Source organism: Lepidochelys kempii, chromosome 1 (genome assembly GCF_965140265.1).
Source record: "Lepidochelys kempii isolate rLepKem1 chromosome 1, rLepKem1.hap2, whole genome shotgun sequence".
NCBI classification, from domain to species: Eukaryota; Metazoa; Chordata; order Testudines; family Cheloniidae; genus Lepidochelys; species Lepidochelys kempii.
The window spans coordinates 147,224,637-147,248,074 of NC_133256.1; the positions used below are offsets into that span (position 1 = coordinate 147,224,637).

Here is a 23,438-nt window from a genome sequence, read left to right on the forward strand (position 1 = left end):
CCCCACCCCCATACACACACAAACTCACTCTCCTGCTGGTAATAGCTCATCTAAACTGACCATTCTCCAGGTTTAAATCCAAGTTAAACCAGAACATCTGGGGGGGGGGGGTAGGAAAAAACAAGAGGAAACAGGCTACCTTGCATAATGACTTAGCCACTCCCAGTCTCTATTTAAGCCTAAATTAATAGTATCCAATTTGCAAATGAATTCCAATTCAGCAGTTTCTCGCTGGAGTCTGGATTTGAAGTTTTTTTGTTTTAAGATAGCGACCTTCATGTCTGTGATTGCGTGACCAGAGAGATTGAAGTGTTCTCCGACTGGTTTATGAATGTTATAATTCTTGACATCTGATTTGTGTCCATTTATTCTTTTACGTAGAGACTGTCCAGTTTGACCAATGTACATGGCAGAGGGGCATTGCTGGCACATGATGGCATAGATCACATTGGTGGATGTGCAGGTGAACGAGCCTCTGATAGTGTGGCTGATGTTATTAGGCCCTGTGATGGTGTCCCCTGAATAGATATGTGGGCACAATTGGCAACGGGCTTTGTTGCAAGGATAAGTTCCTGGGTTAGTGGTTCTGTTGTGTGGTATGTGGTTGTTGGTGAGTATTTGCTTCAGGTTGCGGGGCTGTCTGTAGGCAAGGACTGGCCTGTCTCCCAAGACTTGTGAGAGTGTTGGGTCATCCTTTAGGATAGGTTGTAGATCCTTAATAATGCGTTGGAGGGGTTTTAGTTGGGGGCTGAAGGTGACGGCTAGTGGCGTTCTGTTATTTTCTTTGTTAGGCCTGTCCTGTAGTAGGTAACTTCTGGGAACTCTTCTGGCTCTATCAATCTGTTTCTTTACTTCTGCAGGTGGGTATTGTAGTTGTAAGAAAGCTTGACAGAGATCTTGTAGGTTTTTGTCTCTGTCTGAGGGGTTGGAGCAAATGCGGTTGTATCGCAGAGCTTGGCTGTAGACGATGGATCGTGTGGTGTGGTCAGGGTGAAAGCTGGAGGCATGCAGGTAGGAATAGCGGTCAGTAGGTTTACGGTATAGGGTGGTGTTTATGTGGCCATTGTTGATTAGCACTGTAGTGTCCAGGAAGTGGATCTCTTGTGTGGACTGGACCAGGCTGAGGTTGGTGGTGGGATGGAAATTGTTGAAATCATGGTGGAATTCCTCAAGGGCTTCTTTTCCATGGGTCCAGATGATGAAGATGTCATCAATATAGCGCAAGTAGAGTAGGGGCTTTAGGGGACGAGAGCTGAGGAAGCGTTGTTCTAAATCAGCCATAAAAATGTTGGCATACTGTGGGGCCATGCGGGTACCCATAGCAGTGCCGCTGATCTGAAGGTATACACACCACACGATCCATCGTCTACAGCCAAGCTCTGCGATACAACCGCATTTGCTCCAACCCCTCAGACAGAGACAAAAACCTACAAGATCTCTGTCAAGCTTTCTTACAACTACAATACCCACCTGCAGAAGTAAAGAAACAGATTGATAGAGCCAGAAGAGTTCCCAGAAGTTACCTACTACAGGACAGGCCTAACAAAGAAAATAACAGAACGCCACTAGCCGTCACCTTCAGCCCCCAACTAAAACCCCTCCAACGCATTATTAAGGATCTACAACCTATCCTAAAGGATGACCCAACACTCTCACAAGTCTTGGGAGACAGGCCAGTCCTTGCCTACAGACAGCCCCGCAACCTGAAGCAAATACTCACCAACAACCACATACCACACAACAGAACCACTAACCCAGGAACTTATCCTTGCAACAAAGCCCGTTGCCAATTGTGCCCACATATCTATTCAGGGGACACCATCACAGGGCCTAATAACATCAGCCACACTATCAGAGGCTCGTTCACCTGCACATCCACCAATGTGATCTATGCCATCATGTGCCAGCAATGCCCCTCTGCCATGTACATTGGTCAAACTGGACAGTCTCTACGTAAAAGAATAAATGGACACAAATCAGATGTCAAGAATTATAACATTCATAAACCAGTCGGAGAACACTTCAATCTCTCTGGTCACGCAATCACAGACATGAAGGTCGCTATCTTAAAACAAAAAAACTTCAAATCCAGACTCCAGCGAGAAACTGCTGAATTGGAATTCATTTGCAAATTGGATACTATTAATTTAGGCTTAAATAGAGACTGGGAGTGGCTAAGTCATTATGCAAGGTAGCCTGTTTCCTCTTGTTTTTTCCTACCCCCCCCCCCCCCCAGATGTTCTGGTTTAACTTGGATTTAAACCTGGAGAATGGTCAGTTTAGATGAGCTATTACCAGCAGGAGAGTGAGTTTGTGTGTGTATGGGGGTGGGGGGGATGTGAGAAAACCTTGATCTATGCAGGAAATAGCCCGACTTGATTATGTAAAGAGTTGTCACTTTGGATGGGCTAGCACCAGCAGGAGAGTGAATTTGTGTGGGGGGGTGGAGGGTGAGAAAACCTGGATTTGTGCTGGAAATGGCCCACCTGTTGATCACTTTAGATAAGCTATTACCAGCAGGACAGTGGGGTGGGAGGAGGTATTGTTTCATGATTTCTGTGTGTATATAAAGTCTGCTGCAGTTTCCACGGTAAACATCTGATGAAGTGAGCTGTAGCTCACGAAAGCTCATGCTCAAATAAATTGGTTAGTCTCTAAGGTGCCACAAGTACTCCTTTTCTTTTTGCGAATACAGACTAACACGGCTGTTCCTCTGAAACCTGTCAGACTATTTAAAGCACAAATATCACAACATAAACAAATGAGAGAATTATCAAAAGATATGTATAGATTATTATAAAGACCCCAGATCTCTTACACCCAGAAAATATGAAATCATAATATTCATTTCAAATAAGCATACATTCCTTTCTATTGTCAATAACTAGAGCCAGATCATGAGAGATGCCTAATACCTAGTGCTCCTATTGATGCTCAGGTGCTCAGCACCTTTCAGGATTTGGCCTCTAGAGCCTACCACCTACTGAAGTAGATATCTTTTTCAAATAAAATGGGGGTAAGTATGGTACAACATACTTCAAAGGGCATTTCTGATTATGTTTCTGACAGCTTTTTAAAATGATTTTTATAAGAGCTGACATCAGAGAAGAGCTTAGCATTAATACAACAGAGTTTGGGATTATTTACACCCTTGCTATAACCAATCATTTAGGGGGGAAAAGAAAAATCTTACAACACATGCATACAAAAATGAAATATAAATTTTAAAGCCCCTCTCACCTACACACACACTGTTCTTTTAGAAGTAATGGATCTGCTCAGTTCATGTATGTTCTCATTCTTGGGGTCTGCCTGGCTTTATTATCTATTTCTCTTTGGGGATTTAGAAATAATCCTGCAACAGAAAACAGATAAGCAGGATCCTTTCTTCTTTTTAAAACAGCCTTAAGCAACATTTCTGTGAGTAGCATATGACTGCAGAAATCAAGTCTCTACTCCACACAACTACAAACAGATGTTACCACAAACATTTGTTCCTTGGGCCAATACAGTATATAAATGCAATATTTGAGATCTCTGAGCCCTAGTGTGAATTTCATGATTAGTAATTGAGCTGCAACAATTGAGAAGTCAAAAAGCAAGAGGAAAAAATTATAGTGTTGGCTGAAGTGACTACATTTCTGGGTATGAAACTCAAATTTGGTTGCATGAAATCTTTTCCAGAAGGGGAAGAGGAGTGAACATTATGGATTCCCACGAGATGCATTAAATTGCTGTTTTGTTTTTTAAAAGTGGATGGATGAGGGAGGAAAATGCATAATGTTAACTGGTTAAGAGTAATGGGAAAGTTCATATCATATGCATCCACAGCAGAATACAGAATGTTTGCTGTGACCTTGCTTATGGTGTTATTGGACATAAGGTTTGAATAGTGCAAAATCACCCATGTTTACTACAAGAAAGGTCATTAGGACTTGACCTTATTCTTGGAGAATGTTGATCACTCTGGCCTGATGCAGCCAAGTACTTAAACACATATTTAACTTGAAGTATTTGAGTAGTCCCTTTGGTTTCAATGGGATTATTCAGAGTCCCTACGTTTCCTGTTAGAGTAACTTTGTTCTCTCTTCAGCACTGGATATCTGGGGATTAGTTTCTACTAATGAATGGTGGGGAATTGGCATCAGCAAATTTTGTGAGCCCCGCGTGGGACTAACATCTTGGGCTGTAGGCCCCGGGGGCAGCGGGGCTCCAGATGTCAGTGCCTCACAGTGCCTCACACAGTTAAATCTGTGGAAGCGCTCCTGGTGAGGAGCACTGCCGACAGAAGGAGCATAGTGTGGATGTGAACTACTGCTTTAATTATGGTGTTAGCTGTATGTCGACTTCACTTAAATTGACTTCATTTTGTAGTGTAGACATGTCCTTAGATGCAGGGCCTGACCTTATGCCACTTTTATGCCCTCTGATTCTGGGGCGAGCTGGGAGCCAGTAAGAGCAGCCTGAGGATTGTTCTTACTTATGGTATCTGATAATGGCTGGTAAGTGCCCGGCAGGCTATCTAGGAATTGCTGAAAAGCAGCTGTGCACCAGCCACATCCCCAAAACGCTAATGACTTAAAACGGAAGTGGTATAGATCCAGTTATGTCACCACTATGCCATTCATGCCTCATGCAGGGGAAATGTTTAGCTGCTTGGGTAAGCCAGTTTTATGGCCCCTTCATGCTAACACAGTGGCAGGGGTTAGCACTTGACTAAGTCTTCTTCTACCCATCAACGGAGTCAGCTCTTCAAGTCCTTCTCCATTTCCAATCTATCTTGAAATAGTTCCTCTGCACCTCTGCAGCTAATCAGATCCTTTGGTATAACCACCATCTAGCTAGTTTTGGGTCTTCCAAACATTCTCTTATCCTCCACTTCTAAGTTTAACACCATTTCTTATGTATTCTTCCAGTCTTCTTTTCCCATGCCCAAACCATCTAAACCTGTATTCTCTCAGTTGTTCTGTAATTGGTGCCACCTTCACACTTCTCTTAAATTCATTCATTCTGAGCGTGGTCCATACTTGTAACTCTGAGCATCAATCTTAACATTTTTATTTCCACCGTATTCAAGATCTGCTCCTGTCTCTTCCTCAGTGCCCAGCATTTGGAGCCATGCAAAAGTGCACGTCTAATTACCATCTTTTAGGACGGTCTTACTTTTCAAGTTGATCACCATTCTCCTATCGCAGATCACTCCGCTCACTTTTCTGCAATTAATCCATGCCTCTCCTGTTCTGCTTATAAGTGCGTTGTTGAGTTCACCATCATACTGTACTATCAAACTTGTCCCAGTAACTTCATAAATTCATCTAACTTTCACACAGTGTCCTGCCCAGGTCCCTGAATACCTGATATGCAGATTGCTATGCACACACAGAGCATTAGTCATGCATGTCATATTTAAGGTGTGAGTGTAATTTGCCTATGCACCGTGAAAAAAAATGTGCTAGGTTATTGTCACTCACATGTAATTTTCAGTTAGACTATGTAAGGAAGTACAGAAATACACAGGCATTTCAAGACAGACAAGTAATGATTAAGTTATTACTTTCTTATTTTAGGGATTAAAAGGTTAATTACCTCCTATGATTCTTGGAAAATGCTGCTGCAGTATTAGAGAGAGAAAAAGGCAGAGAGGAAGATTTAGAACAGCTACCAGAGACACTCCATCCCTCTCCCTGCATTCCCTTCTCAAGATCTAGCAGAGGAATAGATTTTCCTGATTCAACAATTATCTGATCTCTCAGAGGAACTCTTTTGTCAGGTTCTGCACATTTTTAGTTGTTATTGCATAAGTACTCACTTCAGTGGGAAAGGAACAATATTAATATTTTAGAAGTACAGGACTAGGACTGTATTTACACTTTACATAAAGGTCATCTCAAGACTAAAATGACTACTCATCTTATAGATTTATGCACCCTTTCTACCACCCATGCTGGGATGGGAAACATTGGAAACTGGTATGTGAACTATGAAAAATATATTTTCTTTAATTAGAAGCAGCTCTGGGATTTTCATTTATTTATTTTGAAGGAAGGGAAATAGTCTTTTTTTAAAAAAAATATTCATTTATTTTGTAAAGTACCCAGAGCACTGGATATCCCGTTTATAAATATAAATACATATTTTGCCTTTGGATCAGAGGCAGGGGAGAGCTAGGTTGTCTAGTAGGGTAGTACACCCAATACACCTTCCCCGCGGAAAGGCTGTTCAGTCCAGTTCCTCACCCGAGGATGGCTTTAGCTTTACCTTGCATTGAAGTGTCCTTCTCAGAGGAGGTCTGTGATTGGAATGTGACTTATCTTCTCCTTCAGCAGGGGCAGTTGGTAGGAGAGCCCAGGCCCTCCCAGTCCCCTGGGCTCCAACCTAGGGCCTTATCAGAGTCAACAGTGTCCAGCACCCTGGAGTGCCCCCAGAGTTATCCTACCATACCTCTCACCCTCCACAGCTCCACGTCCAAATAAGGTACCAAAAGAAAAAGAAGAGACAACCAAATCTTCAGTCCCAACTGTGTTCAGCATACAGTCCTATTCCTCACAGGAAGGCTTCTTCTGCAGCCTTGTCCAGGATCCCTCAGGGTAGGTCTGTCTTCCTTGCCAGCCTCCCACTGACTGACCTCAGTTGCTCCTGTGACACTACGCCCCCATATTCTTCATAGAGATACTGTTATAATGATTATGGCATAACTATGATGAATTTTGTACAAGATACGTCATGTGACATATTGAAAAGATTATGATTTACTGAATTTGATTATCTTATTTGTATCTCATTTGTAATGCCTGTGTCATTTTTGTATCTGAAGTTAGGGATATTGTCTATGCATCTATAACAAATGTGTTTACACCTGGGGAATGTCCACTAGACAGAATACAATCAGTTTAGATTGCCGGATGGGAAGGGCCATTAGGGAAAACAATAGGACTTTGAAGATGCTAATCTCCCACTGTGGGGCCTTCCTGGGAAGCCTTCCTGCGGAGGTTACAAACAGCCTCTGTCTCATGGCTGCTCCTAAGTTACTTTACTTGGTCTTGTAAATTCTGCCCTTAACTTTCAGGCTCAATTCATCTACAAGTAATAATTAAACATGGGATTTTCAAAAGAATCTAAGGGAGTTAGATGCCCAACTCCTACTAACATTCAGTGGTGCTGGGCACCTAATTCCCTTTGGTTCTTCTGAAAATCCCAAGTGAATTTATACTTCTTTACATCACAAGGGTGCTGTGAAACAATACAATAACAAGAAATGTTATTGTTATGGCCTGGTTCACTCCATTGGCAAAAGAGAAAAGTCCTCCTGGAGTTTAGGCAGTAGAAGCCATCTCAACCCTCTCAGCCAGGAGACTAAGAACTAACTACTTGGCACAGTCCGGAAAGAGAGATTTTAAAGCAGGCCTCCCCTGAGAAAAGGTGGCAATGGTATTGCTGGCTGCTTTTATCCTAGAGGAGATATACTCCACAGGCATATGCCCTGTGCCTATATTATTATCTTTATTACAGAACTGTGTTTATATAAGATATCAGATGGATTCACTTCAAGGGGTTGCTAGTGTGGATTTACAGAGAGTGACTACTTTAATTTATACTTTCAGGATAATTTTCATCTCTCACATAAAAGAATTGTGTGTTTCAAGCTCAGCTTCATTAGGAAGCTCTGCTGGTACCCCATGTTTATATTTAGAACATTTTGTTCCCTCCCATGAAAACAGCATATTTTTCAGTCAGCCCCTGTAGTTTTGATTTGCATTCTATGATTACAACTGCATTAGAGTTTTCTACATTGCATTATTACTTGGAAAAGAAGCTATTGTTATACCTTTCACAATTTCTTAATAAAAAGTGAACCACCCCTAATTTTGCCCTCTTCTCTCTCTCCTGTGCACATGTGTGGATGGACACACACACAAAAATGTGGTCAGTTCAGATTTGCACAGCAGCCTGCAGGTCTCATATGTCCTCCAAGTTCCACGAGGTCTTTATACCAGGGACTTCTATGGTCCCTGCAACAGTTCAGAATTGGGAGGGCACAAAGTTGGCTTAAAGCCATTTTAGTGTTCCCCCTCCCTTTGGGCTGTGAGTTCCATGCTGTGCCAATTAAAGATGCAGCATCGGATTTCACTTTATGTATACGGAATGGTAATTGGCTCTTGCAGACTGACTGCTGGTATATAACATAATATATCAACTGTCTATTATGCATGTTAGTGTAATTCAGTATCATGGGACTCCTTGTCCTTTTTGGTTATTAGGCTGTCTCACAATTTACACTAAAATGGGGGCGTATGAAATCTTTGCACCAGTTGTAGCAAAGGACATCATTGAGTTGACTTTCAATTCAATCTCTAGAAAGGCAGGAAAGAAACCACCCATAGTTACAATCAATCATTTCACAAACAAAAAGGCCCATCAGTGTTTTTTGTTATTGTTGTTTCAGAATCACGGTATTAATTGAAAGCTTCTTACTCAAAATATGAACAGCAAATTTGATTTTAAGTGATTTTAATAGAACATTCTTTGTACGTTACCAATTCAGAAAACAATGTTTTTTTACGTTTTTCTTTTGGCATGAAAACAAACTGTATAACTTATTCCTCAAAACTCATATTCACGCACATACCATGCACTCATGCCCCAAGCCCACACACACAGAGTAACACATGTATTTGCTCCACCACTAGAAAAACATTATCAAAAGATCAGCAGTATTAAAATGATTAATAGTGACTATTCAGATAAGTTCTCTCCCCACCAGTGAATTTTGGCCCCAGTCCAACAAAGCACTTAAGCACATTCTGAATGCTTAAGCCTGGTCTACTCATGAAATTTAGGTTGGTATAACTTTGTCTGTTAGGGGTGTAAAAAATCTACACCCCTGAGTGAAGTTGTTAAACAGACCTAAATCCTTGTGTAGGTTGATGGAAGAATTCTTCTGCTGACCAAGCTACAGCCTCTCGGGGAGGTGGATTAACTATACTGACAGTACAACCCCTCCCTCAAGGAGATTTTGATGAACCAGTAAAAGGCCAGGGTGTACTATTGATTATCATACTTGTTGCTAACAGCAAGCCAAAACAAATAGGTCTTTTTGCAAGCCTGTGCAGCCTTAGCATGACTAAGCCAGGAGGACTAAACCTTTTGCTCAACCTTTGCCTGATCCTGCACCCATCCCCGATGAAATCTCTGCTGGAAGTGCTGGGATCTGTGTTTAAGGAGGAAAGGAAAAAGCTTATCTATATTTGCATTCTGGGATGTGTCTGTCAGGGCCTCAAGGCATGCAGACCCTGCAGGAACACATCTTGCTAATTATTTGAGCTTAAGCTTTCCTGAGCTACAGGTAGCTCAGGAAAGCTTATGCTCAAATAAATTTGTTAGTCTCTAAGGTGCCACAAGTCGTCCTCTTCTTTTTGTGAATACAGACTAACACGGCTGCTACTCTGAAATCTTGCTGATTAGTAATCTGAGGAAACCTCTTGCTTAGCTTTTGAAGCCGCTTGCCTAACAAGTTTTTTGATTGACATGTCATTGTCTACTAACAAGGATAAGTAAGGCGGGAGAGGTTTGGAGTTTTCGGGATCAGTTCATGGACTCAGTTTAGGGCCCCCAATGGAAGCTGAAAGATGGGCTAATTGGACAGCTGTTGCTGTACCACGAGAGCCACACCAAATTTTGGTAATTACTGAGGGTTGGGGGAGTTTTACTAACCTGTTGAGGACGTTGTATTGTACTGTTTGTGCCAGCCACCTATCAGTCGGATGGCTATGTCTCCATTGATTTATTTGCTGACACTACCTTGCACAGAGTAAATTTACCAAGAGCTTTGGGTTGGAAGAACCCTGGATAACATCATTAGTGCAGGTACTGTCTACACCATGGATTGGCAACGTTTGGCATACGGCCTGCCAGGGTAAGCCCCCTGGTGGGCCGGGCCAGTTTGTTTACCTGCTGCATCTGCAGGTTCGGCCGATCGTGGCTCCCACTGGCCGCGGTTCGCCACTGCAGGCCATTGGGGGCTGTGGGAAGCTGCAGCCACCACATCCCTCATGCTGCGCCACTTCCCGCAGCCCCCATTGGCCTGCAGCGGCTAACCGCAGCCAGTGGGAGCCGCGATCGGCAGAACCTGCAGAGGCGGCAGGTAAACAAACCAGCCCCTTGGTGAGCCGTGTGCCAAACACTGCCGATCCCTTGTCTACACTGAAATGCTACAGCTGCTCAGCTGTGCCGCTATAGCATTTAAAGTCTAAAGAAGCCCTCAGAGCACTTTTAGGGCAGCTTCATTGCCTACCCCCCACTCCATTGATCATCTCTTGTACAGTATCAAGACACTGACTCCTACCTTTTTTCCACAAATGTAGCCAGTCTTGACAGCCAAATTTTAAAACTTTCCAAGAAGCACCATCACACATTCTCTCTTTGCTCCCGTTATGCATGGGAGGAGCTCCCCTTAAATATCCACAAAGCCATTTCACTGTCTTGATTCATATACTCTCTTCTCTGCTGTGATGGATGCCTATAAAAAAATCTGAACAATGGTAAGGCACCCGCTTCGCTGTGAACACTGTTTCTTGTGCTGACTAGTATAGCTTTATGGTTTCTTTGTGCTTTACCCCATCACTTTGTTTTAGCCACTAGCTGTCTTACACTTAGATTGTAATCTCTTCAGGTCAGGGGCCGTTTGTTATATATTTGTACAGTGCCTAGAACAGTGGGGCTGTGGCCTCTAGGCACTAATGTAACATAAATACATAAATGAATAATAATAATAATAATGCCAACAGCAACTTTAGACAAGTGAGCAGTCCTAATGAAGTGGTGAATTGAACTGAAACTTTTATACTCATGTAATAGGTCACACGAGAAACTACGGGGAAAAAAAATCTATTACCCACAGAATAGATACAGCATTGACAGTGGTGGTGCAAGTTTCTAATCATTGACATGCAAATGTGCCTCAGTGCTGACTTCGAGAAATCAGCGAAAATTCATTCTCAATGTCCTTTCTGCTGAGGCTAACAGCATTGCCAATTTGTGCCAAACATGATGGCTTCCTTTTGAACAGAAACGTATGGATCGGAAATGTCGGAAATGGACTGAGATCATACATTCACTTAACAACAGACCTACAAACAATAATTGGAGGGGAGTGACCTATTTTTGTTTCAAATTGATGCTTTAGGGCCTCATCCAAAACCAACTGAAATCAGTGGAAAGTCTCCAATTCACTTCAATGACTTTTGGATCAGGTCCTTGGAGATAAAAAGATATTGCATGGACCAATATTTGAACACCTCAGAGAAATAAGGAAGTGGCTGCTAAACACTTTTCCAGAGAAATTTGTTTGAGTGACTTTTTTATTATTGCAAAACCCACATCTATTCTCTGTCATGTCATAATGAGATGGCCAAACTATTTTAAAATATTGGCTTTCTTTATGGCTATAGAGTAATAAAAAGGAGTCTTCTGGCATATATTCTATATCCCAGGAGGTCCAATTTTCAGATTCATGGCAGTTTTCCTTTTTAAGACTCAGCTTTCTTTTGGATACAAGTCCCTCTAGCATATCATGCTGCATTTTCTACCCTTTAATGGTAAGCTTTAAGGGCTGGTAGAAATTCTTTCATTCTGCTGTGTTTTATAAAAATGCTAAAATGTTTGAAAAAGAAATCTTGTAATTCTAACTCTTTTTTAAGGGTATTTAAAATGCCACTTGGTTATTAGTATATTATTCGCTTCAAACACACAAACCAGCCTTCCAGTATTTATGCTAAATTAGAATAACTTTTTAATTTAAGAAGTCTAACAGCATGACCTAGTCGAAAAGTAGTTCTGCTAGATATTTCATGTCAAACAGAATAACAGTAATGCTTTGAACTAAGCATCAATGATAGCTCTAATCCCCCAGGTGAAAGGACCTAAGGCGAAATTTGCCCTGCTGAAGAGGATTGGCTCAAGGTTCTCCACACCCCTTATACTCTGCATAGGGGCTGCAGTGAGGTTCAGCTAGCAGAGCAGCTGCAGAGAAATGCCTATGCATCCACTGCACGCTGCAGAACTGATTTCAGTTCCACCTCTACTTTGGAGACAGGATATGCGTGGCCAACGATGGGTCCAGAGGGTGTCTGCAGATCGGCGTTTATGCAGATCCAGAGGCCACAGTGCACCCTGCAACCAGCACAGAAGAGGTTGAGACTGCTAATAGAACCTAGAGCAGTGGTGGGCAACCTGCATCCCGTCAGGGTAATGCACTGGCGGGCCACCAGACCATTTGTTTACATTGCACTGACCTATAGCCTGGAGCAACATCACCTTGGGAGTTATGGTACAGTCTTTCTCCCTAAAGCAGGATTAGAAAGGGTGAGTTTTCACTCCCAAACTGCCTGCACTCCACCTGAATTCAGTCTGGTTCAGGGAAGGTTCCTCCCTTAGTGTGTATTAATGGACGACTTAACACCACATGCATACACGGGCCACACCTTTTCCTGTTGAGCCTTTTGGTACCATGCAAAACATGTGAGGAGGTGCTGAACTGTCCATGAGAGTCACACAGATATGTCATTATTCTGAATGTGCTCCATAGATCTCTAGGAAACGAAGGACTGCATTTTCAAAAGGGCTGAGGCTTTGCCTCCCTTTTTATAGCTGGCATTTATACTAATAAAATTACATGCAATATGAATTACCGGGGCAAACTTGAGTGTCTATGCCTCTGCCTCTAACTACATGATTTGACCCACAATTAGATAGTTAAGTGCTTGCAAGTACCTAGATTCATACCCTGCAAATCAACTGTAGATACAAAACTGAGTTTAAACTTAGGAAGCATAACTGGCTCCTGCAAAAAGTGATCGTGATTTTGAAAAACTGGCCATTAAATGTACCTTACAAATACATATTATACAGAGCTGGCTGGAGAGGGTGGGAGTTTTTTGCTGAAATTTTTAAAGAAAATGAAAACTATTTCATTTTAGTCTAAATTTCCACAGAACATTTCAATTTTTTAGGAGAAATTTGAACATAAAAAAATTGCAGACAAAACATAAACATTTCCATTTTGAAATGCTGCTGCATTACCTCACGGCATGGGTATTGTAGTTCCATTGCCTCAAGCTCCCATTCTCCTCTATGCTTTGGGCTGCCTGGTCAGCCTGTGTGTCTGATAATGCAATAAGGTCTCTTCTCTCAGAGAGGAGAATCAGTGCATCATAGCAGTCCCTGGCTATTGTGCATCATGGGAAATGTATTCCAGCCATGGAGCCTGGCCCATACAGAAGATGGGGACATGAGGCTACCAAACTCTCATGAGGCACCAGGTCAGCATTTCCAAAACAAAATATTTTGTTTTTTCAATAAAAACAAAATTAAGTTTTCTGACGAAAGCAGATACTTTTCATGATATTTTGTTTTGTTAAAAAAATTCAGTTCAAAACAGTTTAGACAGAAAACTTCTGAGCAAAGGTAACAATGTATTCCACGGAACTGTGATGATGCCACTTGTTCAGGTGTATACACAGTACTTAGTAAACACTACTCGTAATAAAATATATATCACAGAACTGTGCCCAAAGCCAGGGGTGGAAAATTAACTACTGAAATGCTAATTTTGTCTCTTTTTTAGGTAATGTCTGTAAACAAGGTACGTAATAAACCATTAACTTTCCCTACTTTTTTAATTACCACTCTCAACTCCACTTTCCTCCCCATCTCTCATAATCAGAAACTTGGTGCTATGCTCCTCTCTATTTTTCTCAGATGACATCCAACTTCTTCACAGATCATGGTACTCCCTCCATCTGTAAATTCAAACCAATCAACAGAAAAGGATGGGCATCTTTAACCCTAATTTTTCCATTGCCTAAGTACAGAGGTTTCAAACAATCTGAGGAGCACCGTAGTCTAGCAACGAAAACATGGCTCTCCTACCTCAAAGACCAGTTCCATAAACTTCCTCCCTAATCTAGAGGTCTTAAAATCTGTGATCCTCATTTAGCACATCTTAAAAAGAGTTTGGCACACATTCCCCTTAAATAAAGTGAAAAGAACAGGAGGATTTGTGGCACCTTAGAGACTAACAAATTTATTTGAGTATAAGCTTTCGTGAGCTACAGCTCACTTCATTGGATGCATTCAGTGAAGTGAGCTGTAGCTCACGAAAGCTTATGCTCAAATAAATTGGTTAGTCTCTACGGTGCCACAAGTCCTCCTTTTCTTTTTGCGAATACAGACTAACACAGCTGCTAGTCTGAAACCTTAAATAAAGTGGTTATTTGTTGTAGAATACATGTATAATTGTATCAGATCCTGGATTTTTTTCTTTCCTCCCCCGCCACCCCCCACTTTCTGAAAACTAGGCTGGCCAGATGAAGGGTCAGTGGTGAAAACAATCACCTTAGCCCTGAATTTTTGTGTTATTTTTATTTTTTCTCCATCTTCTTCACTGACTGAAAATTGTGTCTAGTTTTCAAATATTCAAATTCTTAAATATTTTACTATTCTTGCCCTTGAAAACTGCCTCTTTTATAAGACAATATCAAAATCTACCTGTATTTCCAATTTTGTGATGTAATGTAATTTCACTGGGTAAAAAGAAGAAACATCAGACGATTTGAAAAAAAAATTCAAAAAGGAGCCACATCAAGTCTTTTAATTTCAGAAAGTACACACACAGTTTAATTAAGATTTCAGACACATTCTAGTTGTCAATAATACTTAACTCTAAACATTTGAAAACATGAGGATTTTGCTTTGTTTTCTCTTTGTTTTTTCCCCCCTGAGTTAAAAGGGGGAGCAAAATTAGCTATTTAATGGGACCAAAATTAATCATATAATGCCACTGTGGTTCCAGCTTTAATTATGGAGATACCAGCAGCTCTCCATAATAACGTTGGCTCTGCAGTTCCAAAGCATACAGACTAATGGAACATTTCTATTAGCTATAGAAGGGCCTTGACTTCGTTTCAAAGCTGCAGCTGCTAAATAGAAGGCAGCATGTTCACACACATATTGTGCCTGATTGATCCTGCTGCCTCACAAGTCGATAGCAAAAGTCTACTGTTGAAAACAGTGGGTGCAGGATTAGACCCAAAACAACCCACAATGAAACTCACTAATCACTTTGCTAAATTAAAAGCTCTTTTCTTCAAATGCAGCTGGCACATGTGTTTTCAAGGAGATTTAATTATGTGAAAAGTCTAAAGTTGTTTTGGAAGTAGGGGAACACAAAGAAACATTAGACAAAAGTCAAAATCTCAAGTGAGCCTTACATTTTAATTACCTATAACTCAAAAATAGTGTGATTTATTGTCTTCAAACTTTGCACATTCTCTTCTGCTTTCAGGGGAAATATGACAAATTATAGGGCAAGCATTTTCCAAGTTATATTTATGATGATGACAAACAGGGCTTTATAAGAAAGCTTGTTGACACCTTAACTCTGGAGAAGTTACTACCTTTCCATAATAAAGCAGAGGGAAAAAAAGTTTATGTCTGTGTCCACTCATTCCTCTTTCCCAAAGAAAATAAACTGTTCCTTGAGTCCAGATCTTTCTGACTGCTCTGAAGTCTTGAGAATAAAATGAAGCATCATTTGAAACCAATTGAATTGAACTTTATTATGTTGATTCTCTCAGCAGTCTACATCTTAGTATGTTATTTATTTTCATCATTTTCCTCAACTTTAGCCATAGAGCCAGGTTAGGGAAGACAAATTCCATATAATTCTGTTTTGTCAGTCAGTTTTCAGACAATATGCTGCTCGTATCACAGCTTCGAACTTCCAACTGTTGCAAAAGATTAATCCTTTGTGTCAGAGTGTACGGTATTTTTCCCTTGATGAATACATGGCAAAGTAATAAAAACTATTATACCAATATTAATTATTTTCTGTGGGTTTTAAAGTGTCTGTTTCTTAAACTATACAGAAGAGGACTATGTATTTATGTACTTCTAAAAACACTTTAGTAGACTTGCATTAAAGAAAGATATATTATTACAGCAAAAAATCTGGTCCCACTCATATTTTTGAAATAAATATGGGAAACAGTAATTACAAATAGGATGAAATTATTAGACATTATAATACCTTTGTGCTATGCTGCAAACTTCCTTTCTCTACACGACGTATGCATTGCTTACTATATTTTAAAGTCATACTGCTTCCTGTAACACTAAGGCCAGATCACATTTTTGTTGTTATACACACACACACAAGCACGCAAGCTCTGTACTTGATACTTTATTACTGTAACCATTCACAGTTCCAATTCATTGGGACCACTTTCAAGCAAAGTTCACTTGAGAGCTAATGGTGTCTTAAATGTTTTTCCTTCATAAATGTGGCAGGGTTAGTGTCTATGATCTTGTGACACAAAGAGAGTGAAATGAACCTGAGCAAAATGCCCCTAGAGATTTAGTCTCAATAACATTATGTGCTGTTGTGGAGGACAGGACAGCTTAAGATCACTTCTTTTTACTTGGACAATTTGGAAACTACCCTATTACATGTACTGCCAGATTTATGGAGGATTTTCTTTTTGGTTCTTTAAAATATTATTTAACTTCTATATTTATTAAAGAAAATTTCTTCTTTCTTTTAAAAGGAAAGATGCAGAAATAAAACAGACTTGTTTCATCTTTCTAGAGCAAGGTATGAAAAAGGCCAACATTTTCAAAAGTTTTGTGTGTGTCTATTTTTGGATGCCTAATTTGAGACACCTTTATGAGACCCAATTTTTACAGGGTGATACTCAGCACTTAAGACATCTTGGGTTGGATCCCCAAAAATTGCAGCACCATAAATCAGTTCACCCACACAGAGCCGGATTTTGAGGTTTATAGGCTTTGAGTTGGCACAACAATCCATGCTCACAGATCACAATGTGCTTCACCCCCCTGTGAGGTAAGTACTCTCATCCCTGTTTTATAGGTAAAGAAACTGAGGCATACAGAAATTAAGTGGACAACATGTTCAGTAGTGGATACTAATTTTGGGTGTTCAATTTGAATCACCTTTGACCTGATTTTCAGTGTAGCGGAGCATCCACAGCTCATATTTACTTCAACTGGTGTTGTGGGTGCACAGCACCTCCTGAAGCAGGGGCCTTATTCGTATCAACTTGGGAACCACAAAATTGGGACGTCTAAAATTAGTTGTCAGTCCTGAAACTATTAGGCTAAATTACATGGCTAAATTCACATAACAATTCAGTGATACAGTCAGGAACAGAATCAGGTTTGATGACTTTCTGTCCCAGGCTGAAGGACAATATATCTGCTCTCATGGTCATCACAGGACTGAGAGTTAGGAGACATGGATTCTCAGGTGGAATTTACAGTACTGCAGCCTTGGGCAATTACTAATGAAAAATAGGCTGTGTAGTTTGGTTGACAGATAGATAGATACAACTGCATTATACTGGATAAATAGACGTTTAGGTAGGCTCAATCAGAGATATAGACTGGCTATTTTAAAACATGTAGATGTAGAATTTTGTTCAAAATTATGGTGCCCTAGAGAAATGGTGGATATCATTAGATGTCATTTTTGTTAGTAAAGGAGATCACTATGAGTGAAGATTTCAGACTCCTAGAGAAGTCTGGAGTAGATGAAGGAGTAGATAAGGAAAGACAGAAGCGTACAATGTAGGCAAAATGAGCATGTTCTTTGGAAGACTTAAGTCCACATGAAGATATTCTCTAAGAAATAAGAAAAGCTATTGTTTAACTACACTTTACGATGCTAAAATCTGGTAGATTAACACAGAGCAAGGAAAAGTATTATGGCTCTTGACCATTTATGTTTCAAAATTCTTCTGGAGTTTAGCTGGAGAAATAATTATATATCTATGAAATTAGAAGCCAGACAGTTTATGCTGGTTAAAAGAATAGAAAGAATCTCAACTGCCAGCCAAAACAGTCCTGCCCTGTAAATTTTTCAATAAAAGGGAAAAAAGTGCAGTACCGTGCAGATCATAAAGAATAATGGAGCTAAAATGAAAGAAATAGGTAATGTTCTCTGGAAGCCCTAGACTGCCAAATATAAAGTAATACCAGGATGTATTTTTGATATTTTCATCTACTGATCTATATTTTAGTGTACATAGAAAAAAGTGGCAACTTTCATTTTTTATGGGCTAATAGCTCTTAATAAGGTAAATATTTTGATAGCAGGCTAATTCTGAAAATGCGATTTATGAAACTTAATAAATTTTGAAGGTTTCACAACAGATCATTGTTGTAAAGGTATATATTTGACCTGATAAATTATAGACTGTATTGTAAAAATTCAACTTTATTTGTAGACTATTATTAACCTGACAGATTATAACAGCTCCTTAGGATCTATTTTAGATTATTATACCAATCTGCTAATAGTATATGGGACAATATGCATACTTAGCTGGGTTTTTCCTCTCAAATTACAAGTATGTAAATTTAAGGATTTATTATTTTGGCTATTACTATTTAAATATCAAAATGATCAGATCATTTTAAATGAAGTATTTGACAACATGTACCTTTTCGATCTAAGGTTTTAAAAAAGTACAAAAATCTTAATCATCTAACATGTCTGTTGTTTGGGCTTCATGTCACTTAGAAATGACCAAAATAATATGTTTTGAAACTGTTTAAAATTATTTTTATCTAGTTTCCGTAGTATACTATCTTAAACCTAATACAATTATGACATTCTTAAGAGATGGTACAGATTTAATCTGAAAATATTGACCGGCCCTATAATCACTGGTAGAGATGAATACCAAAACCTTTTGCTACTTCAGGAAGGAAATACAACATAAAAGTATCTGGGGCGAAAACAACCTATGTCAAATAATCACAAGTTGTGAAAAGTTAAATACACAAAAAAGAAACAGGAAAGGACATAGCTGGTTATGTATTTAAATAAATCCTTCTCTTGTTGAATTGTTTAAGAGAAAGATCATACAAAATTTCTCCATTCTATCTATTTTCTTTTTTTCTTTAAATAAGAAAAAACAATTTAACTTGTCTCCTCTGCGATAATCAGGCTTCATTTTTGGAGAATGAAGCAGAGGAATATTTTATCATACAAAGCCATAAATTCAGTTTACAAGAGCTCAAATGAATGGAAGTTTAGCACTTAAAGTTTTGCACAGGCAAGCTGAATCTTTTATATTGAACACTGTTAAATCTGGAAGGCAGGTAATTACTTTCAGGCTATATAATAACAAATTACTTTTATTGCCACAGAGTTGCTGAAGTTTTGCTTTTTTGTCTATGCACATGTATTTCCATATTTTTGTGTGTTTTCAAAGATGACTAATACTTACGCAATTTGCTGACAAAACACTTGCATTAATAAGCTATTATTTTGTATAAAGGGACTGAGGAGCTTTTCATAACAAGATGACAGCAGGATACAAACCTCTCAGAAAGTTCTTACAGAAACACTCAAACATGAAAAAGGTACAGAACAGTTTATTTTTTTCTCTGTTTACATCGTGGATCTTTCTATATATTTCCTTCCTTGTTTTGTGTTCCATATCTGACTCCCTAGCCTGTGACCCATAATGATGGGTGCATTACAAATAAGATAGACAGATCTGATTTCACTGCTATGGCACACACATGTTCATAAAAGGGAACAATCTGATACTCTGTTAAATGCAGTTTTCATTATGAAAAAAACTATTCTGTTCCTTTTTCAGTTACTTTAAAATTCAAATCCTAGAAGTCAATTTAAAACAGATTAACTGTGGAAGTTGTATGCTACTCACCTTAATCTAAATGTTTCCTCTTATGTTCCCTGCTGAAATGATTACCCTTTTAATAGCTGTTACAGGGTTTCAACTGCAAAAATCAATGTCTAAATGTTTCTCATACCTTTTGTTTGATGATCATGTCGTTGATGTCATCAAGATCACCCACTGTCACTATCCGGGATTTTATCACTTGATCCAGTAAAGAAAGCCAGTCAGTGAGTTCTGCCCAGGCCTTATTAAACTCAGCCAGAGCTGGCACCTCCAGAAGCAAGGAAGATGGCATTTCTACTTTGGAGATGGTGGTTTCCTTGGTTACCACGGTTTGTGTAACCACAGTAACAGTTTGACCAGAAGTTTCTGAAAATTAAAAAAAAAAAATGTTGACATTATTGGATAAAGGGACCATGATAAATTGCTCATTTCAGTAACATAGTTCACTCACTGAAAACGTAATTATTTCAATGAATGTATCATTTGTAATATTTTGCCCACTTGAAACGTGAAAATGCAAATAAAACCAATCACATGAATTTATATACAGTATACCAAGCATCTCTTCACATATACCCAGCCTCTCCTCTCAGCCCCCATACCCAATTTACCTGTAACAGCTCACCCCATCCCAGCTGCGACAAAGGCAGTGTCAGGAATACCCCTGTGTAATCACAACCCCCAAACGCATTGTCACTGAAGTACTCTGCTCCCTTGCTCCCTGAAAGCCTGGGCTGCACATCACGCCCTGCTTAGTTTGGATAAAAAACACCTGTTGTTCCAGTAGCGACCAAACCTTTGTGACCTACACCCTACCCCTCAAATCTTGAGTTACCAGTGAAACTGGGGTTGTCTCTCCCTCAATTTATCATCGTGTTGGCTGTTTTTGCTACAACAGTAAGAACAGTCTGTACTCTGTGAAGGTCATGATGGGAGTGACACTTACAGATGTGAGACTCACGGAAAATAGACTACTCAAGATGACCCAAATCAGAGATTGGTTGGTTGAGCCATCTTAGTTTTTTGTGAGGTTAGAGTCTCAGCAAAGACAGGGGGAAGCTGCATTTTAACAACCTTTTTGAATGGGTTGCTCTTATTTCCTGGGCATAATGGTGGGTGGGAGTAGGAATGAATGGGGACTACCCTCCAATATTCCAGGCAAGGATAAGAACGTCATTGGTGGTTACCTCACTGGAAAATTTCTATTGAAACATTATGGGGAGGGGATATATTGTGTGCGCATGTAAAATGGGATTTAAAAAACTTCCTCTCTCACACCCTTTGTCTGATTGTTTAGACTATAAACTTTTCTGGGCACAGACTGTTTCTTAAAGTGTATATGTTCATCACCTAAAACAACTGGACTCTGATCTCACTTGCAGCATTATACATGTTCCCACATTATATTAGCTGTGATTAGCAAAAATGTTTATAGGAGAGGAATCTGCTGGCAAGGGAATTCCACCTATGGGTCTCTCCATTTTAGAATTCTTTCCTTGCTGCTCATCTAAAATTATTTGATTCTGATGACTGAATCTGCATAGTTCATCAATATGTGCAGATTACTGAAGAGATTCAGGGGTTCTCAATAGGGGCGTTTATTTTATTTATTTGGGGCATTAGTGTGTTGCAGGGGCTAGGTTAGTTTTGTTGGTGTGGATGATGTTTTGGGGCACAGAAAGGCCTTTGGTTGCTTGTTTGAACTTGATTGTATTTCTGATCTCTTGTTAGGATGCCTACCTCCTGGAACAGGCATTATTGTTTAGTCCATATAGGGAAATCAAAATATAACTGGTTTCAGAGTAGCAGCCATGTTCGTCTATATCCACAAAAAGAACAGGAGTACTTGTTTGCAGCGTAAGCTCTAATAAATTTGTTAGTCTCTAAGGCGCCACAAGTACTCCTGTTCTTTTTGCAAAATATAACTGACCTTCATATTTGTTTACAAAGAAAATAATAAGTAATTGTATAAGCAAACATCTAGGACTTGCATCCCCACTGCCTGACAACATGCATTCTCATTTACCACTGTGCAAAGTATGTGTAAAATGGTAAAAAATCAGAATGGAAGCATTTTAGACACACATCACACAGGTGAAAATAAATGACAACATAAGGTGCCAGGTACTTATAGTCTTTATTTTGCTGCATGATTTAATAATATAATGTATCTTATCTTCACTGGGTGGGACAACTCACGTGAGTAAATATTTATTTACACAGGGTCAGGTCCTAAACACACAGACTGGTTTAATGGAACTAGCAACAACTGACAAGTGCAGGAATTTCATATATAACTCCTTTAAAAGATGACAACAAAGAAGTACTCAATCTCTGACTTGAGTCACATCCATACTTAGATGGAGGGGATTCTTGGAGCGAAGGAACAGGTTTTAGGGCAGTAGTGTTCATATCAGGAATGGTTCACTGGATTCTCATTGTAAGACAGGTAAACATAAATGGCCCTCAATGGAAAGCTATGAAAGCATAATTACTCATGGTAACTCATGCCTAAGAGTACTGCATTGTTAGTGCACCATTTTAAACACTAAGCATCTGCCCCTTAGTTGTGCTTTTATCATTCAAAAATTAGATCTGCTAACTGGCTGCACAGAGAATTTCTGTGTGTGTGTGCATGCAGTTAATCACAGAAAGGCAATTTATGCTTTAAGTTGCTATTACACGTACAGTTTGGCAAAGCAAAAGACAGCCACAAAACCTATTAGCACGACTGCCGATTTGAAAACTACACTTGCAAAAGTATTTTTAAAGGTGAATACCTCATATTTTTAAAGGTGAATACCTCATATTATTATAATGAGTGTGTTCCCAAAAGGCTCACTCAGATGTATTAAAATACATTTATAGATTACTGTTCTATTGTGTTAAAATGTAACTCCATCATAAGAAGAAAAAGGATAAAATAGTACAGGAGGTTGATGTATTAGGACTTGACATTTTAAAAAACCCAGAAGATCTGAATAACTCCTTTGCAATGTAGCTGCAGAGCCACTACCTGATTCAGTAGCCTAAATGGCACAACGTCAGAGCCATGAGAGCTAGAATTAAGCCTTGGGTGGTGCCACCTGCAGTTTCTTGCATTCCAGATGCAAAATACAGTTATTGGGCACTGGATTTAAGTTTTTAAAAAGGAGAAAGATGAATTTTGTTTTTTGTGGACAGGCTAGTTCTTGCGCAGAGAAAGGCTGTCTGTGATGTATGTTGCCTTCAGAAAGCAAAGAGGCATTATTGCCCCACTTAGGTAAGACCAAGATGTTGCTTTTGTTTGTTTTATTGTAGTTTAAACTTGGTCCATTTGGAAGATGGGCCACTGAGACAGTTTCCACATCTATGTTTATTCCTTCCAGAAGAGCTACAGTCTGGACTAAAAAAATTCAATCGATAGCTTGAAGTTCATGCTTAAATTGCCAGTTAATTCGAGTATAATGATCAGTTATGTAAAAAACACTGTAAAATTTACTTCTTAGGGCTGTTTTGAATAGATTGGCCTACTATGTTTGGAATAGTGAAAACACATTACTCAATATAGTGGCAATTAATGACTCCGAAAGCCTGGACAATTTACAACTATCTATATTGTAAATTACTCTACACTAACTGAAACATTGAAAAGTGTGTTTTGATATAAATATTTTTAAATTAACATTTTATAAGTTCAGGAAAAACGGAATGTTTCATCTGTAT

General features: G+C 39.4%; 1 protein-coding gene across 12 annotated transcripts in view; it reads right to left on the reverse strand.

Moving 5' to 3' along the window:
- The window catches only part of DMD (dystrophin), a 1,926,267-nt gene that overhangs the window by 539,400 nt on the left and 1,363,429 nt on the right, over positions 1 to 23,438 (reverse strand). For all 12 annotated transcript variants that reach the window (XM_073357918.1, XM_073357881.1, XM_073357898.1 and 9 more), the window contains one exon: positions 19,864 to 20,099. In XM_073357918.1, coding sequence (XP_073214019.1) covers positions 19,864 to 20,099 — 236 coding nt within the window. The remainder of the gene's footprint in view (positions 1 to 19,863; positions 20,100 to 23,438) is intronic.